Below are 3,115 nucleotides of genomic sequence, written 5' to 3' on the forward strand. Positions count from 1 at the left end.
AAACTGTTTGTTTGAGTTGTAATAAACGAAATTGAACTATTTATTTTTGTTTGTTCTTAATTTTTTTGCTTTTGTTTTCGAATGCATATGTTGTTTGTACGCGTCGCGCGCGTGCTGCATTTTAGCGCGGCTGCTGGAGCCAGCGCTGCGCGCCGCGCCAAACCAGGCGATGCGCGCGCGGCATATGTGTTTTTTGCGTGCGGCGCGACCGGCGCCTGTTGGAGATGCTCTTACAAAGCTTATTTCATATGTCACCAAGCAATCATGCACGCGCCAATACACATATATACGTACAATCCCAGAGGAAAGCCAAACACCAGATATACTTAAAAGTCAAAGTCGAAGTCGGGTTCCTCTACGGAACCGCCATCGTCTAGATTAATTGAGTTGAAGAGATCAGCTACCGCTTCTCCAGTATCTATCGCGTCACTGATATGCCCGCTGACAGACAATGTGCGCTGGAATTTACTCCTGGACGGCTGATCTCTCCCGCGACCATCATCCTCGTTCTTGTTGACATCCAGTGGGTTTGCGCAGCACGGGTGGAGGCACAGCTTGCTGCTGTGGTAGTGGAATCCCAGCACGGCGTTGCCACAGGCGTCGCACACCAGCCTGCCGCCGTCCTTGGGGCCCTGGAACCGGAGCACCAGCTCGACGTTCTTAAGCAGCGGGTGCACAAGCTTGGTTCCTTGGTCCAAGGCGCACTGCTTGTGGAGGTCAAAGTCGCATGCATGGCACCTGTACCTTCCCTCCGTGCCGGGCTCACGGCAGCCGTTGCACACGAAGTTGGAGAGGCCAGGGGCGCACAGCGTCAGCATGTGTTCCAAGTGGGCCGAGTGGGAGATCAAGCCTGAGGAGGCCATGATCTTGGTCCCTTGGCCCCAGGCGCACTGCTTGTGGAGGTCAAATTTGCAGGCCCGGCACCTGTACCTCTCGCCCAACCCGCTCTTACCGCAGCCATTGCACACGAACTTCCAGTAGTCAGTCGCCTCCAGCGACAGCTTGTGCCCCCAATGGTCGGGGTGCGAGATGGAGCGTGGGAAAGCCATGATCTTGGTTCCTTCTTCCAAGGCGCACTGCTTGTGGAGGTCGAACCTGCAGGCCCGGCACCTGTACCTCTCGCCCGCGCCTCTCTCACGGCAGCCGTTGCACACGAACTCCCAGTACTCGGTCGCCTCCAGCGACAGCCTGTGTCCCAAGTGGGCGGGGTGGCAGATCGAGGCTGGCAAATCCATGCTCTTGTCCAAGGCGCAATGCTTGTGGAGGTCGAAGTCGCATGGATGGCACCTGTACCTCTCGCCCCTGCCGGGTTCACGGCAACCGTCGCAACAGAAGCTTTTCCCTGTGTCCTGCAGCCATAGCTTCTGTCCCAAGTGAGCCAGGTGGGAGATCGAGGCCGGCAAAGCCATGATCTTGCTTCCTTCCTCCAGGTGTACTACTCTGGATCAGCCCAGCCAGCTTCTCTGATACCTAAAAAGCCATATCATGAAATTAACTTCACAATAATAGATAGATCGATGTGTTCATCAGTGATGGAGAATGAAAAAAGTTCACAAGAATTGACCTGCAGAATTAATGAAAAGAGAAAAGAAACGCAAACTAGGAAAAAAAACTGAAGGCTAACATCAATAAAAGGAGAACAAAGCCAAAGACCACTCACAAAGACAAAGGCAAAACCCTACAACAACTAGAATATCATATATTCTCTGTGATTTGTTTTGATCAACAAAAAACACTTGTATTTCATCTAGTATAGTCTAGATTTGTAAGTTTCAAGATATGACAAGAATAAAAACTGGAAGTTCCAAGATATGATAAGTACAAAACTACATAGCCGAAGGCCGGTGGCCGGGTGATTCATGGTTCCAACAGTATTAATTCCCCAGAGAGCTGAGCACTAACCTGGAAGATGTGTAGTAATCGGCCGATCGGTGCACTTCTCAGAAAATTAACATGCATCCAACAAGTGGGCGTACGAGAGGGGGGCAAGAAGAAAAGGAGACTTATCTGCCTGCTTTTATACAGCAAAAAGAATGAAGAGCGGGCCGGCAGGGTAAGATAAGGAGAATGGTTGGCTACAGATGACCGGCTGACTGGTTCAGACGTCGGTATAAACCGCCCCAGAACATCGTTTTCAGTTTCAGTTTCCTGTTGATCAACAAACCACGTACATCGACTGGGTATTAATCGGACGTAACATACACGTACATATAAATCTGGCTGGCATTGCATGCGTGCATGCTAAGTATATCGGTGATGGCGACTCATCTCCTGATTTGAGTCAGTGTGTACAGTCTAGTTGACTTGGACTAGTAAACGCAAGACCACTTGCCTGTAGCCGTCCGAGGTGCCGTAACGGTAAGGCAACGTCGGCTTGCCTCTTCTCCCTATGTCGTCGGAAAACAAAAAATGTGACACTTTAGCATGCCACGGATTCCACCTACGGACTCCTCTTTATTGAGAACCACTCCTTATATTTATTCATTCAAGTGGAGCATCTCTGATTGAGCAGGGTCAATCAGGAAATCAGGGATAACATTCATATTACAAGCATTGTCTAAAGAAGCGAATGCATGCCTAGCACATTGGTGAGCCACAAAATTGGCCTCCCGACGCACAAAGACTAGATCAAATCCCTCGAAGTCCGAGAGATAAGAGTGCATCTCTCTATAAACTTGGCCTCCGACTGACATGTCGTCTCCTATAGTCTCCATATGGTGCAAATGGACTGACAATCCGATTCCATGATCACATGTGATAACGATCTGCCTTACTAGCAAGTTTCATAGCATCTCGACAAGCTAGGATTCCGGCTATAAATGGGTACTCCTTAGCAGGGTATTTAGAGCATCTCGCAAATAAGAAGGACCCTTGATCAACCGTAGCCACCACTCTGGCTCCTGCATCTCCCATCGCCTGGTCGGTCGCCTCGCCGCAGTTCAGTTTTACCCAGTTCAGTGGTGGTACCTTTCAATATTCCTTTACGAGGTCATGTCCATCTGTATCACCACTTGGAATATCAAGTGATGTAATCAACTCATCCAATTGTCATGCCATATCAAAGTGGTCATATAATTCCCAATTCTTGGTCCGACGTCTGAATCTGCACTCCAAG

The 3,115-nt window shown here is 49.6% G+C and overlaps 1 protein-coding gene across 1 annotated transcript; it reads right to left on the reverse strand.

Moving 5' to 3' along the window:
* Positions 1 to 230: 230 nt before the first annotated feature.
* Positions 231 to 1,990, reverse strand: LOC119330360. The gene is made up of 2 exons (XM_037603467.1): positions 1,903 to 1,990; positions 231 to 1,470 (listed from the first exon to the last, which is right to left on the reverse strand). The coding sequence occupies exon 2, from the start codon at positions 1,407 to 1,409 to the stop codon at positions 327 to 329; it is 1,083 nt and encodes a 360-aa protein (XP_037459364.1). The 5' UTR covers positions 1,410 to 1,470; positions 1,903 to 1,990; the 3' UTR covers positions 231 to 326.
* Positions 1,991 to 3,115: the final 1,125 nt, after the last annotated feature.

Source organism: Triticum dicoccoides, chromosome 7A, assembly GCF_002162155.2.
Source record: "Triticum dicoccoides isolate Atlit2015 ecotype Zavitan chromosome 7A, WEW_v2.0, whole genome shotgun sequence".
NCBI classification, from domain to species: Eukaryota; Viridiplantae; Streptophyta; class Magnoliopsida; order Poales; family Poaceae; genus Triticum; species Triticum dicoccoides.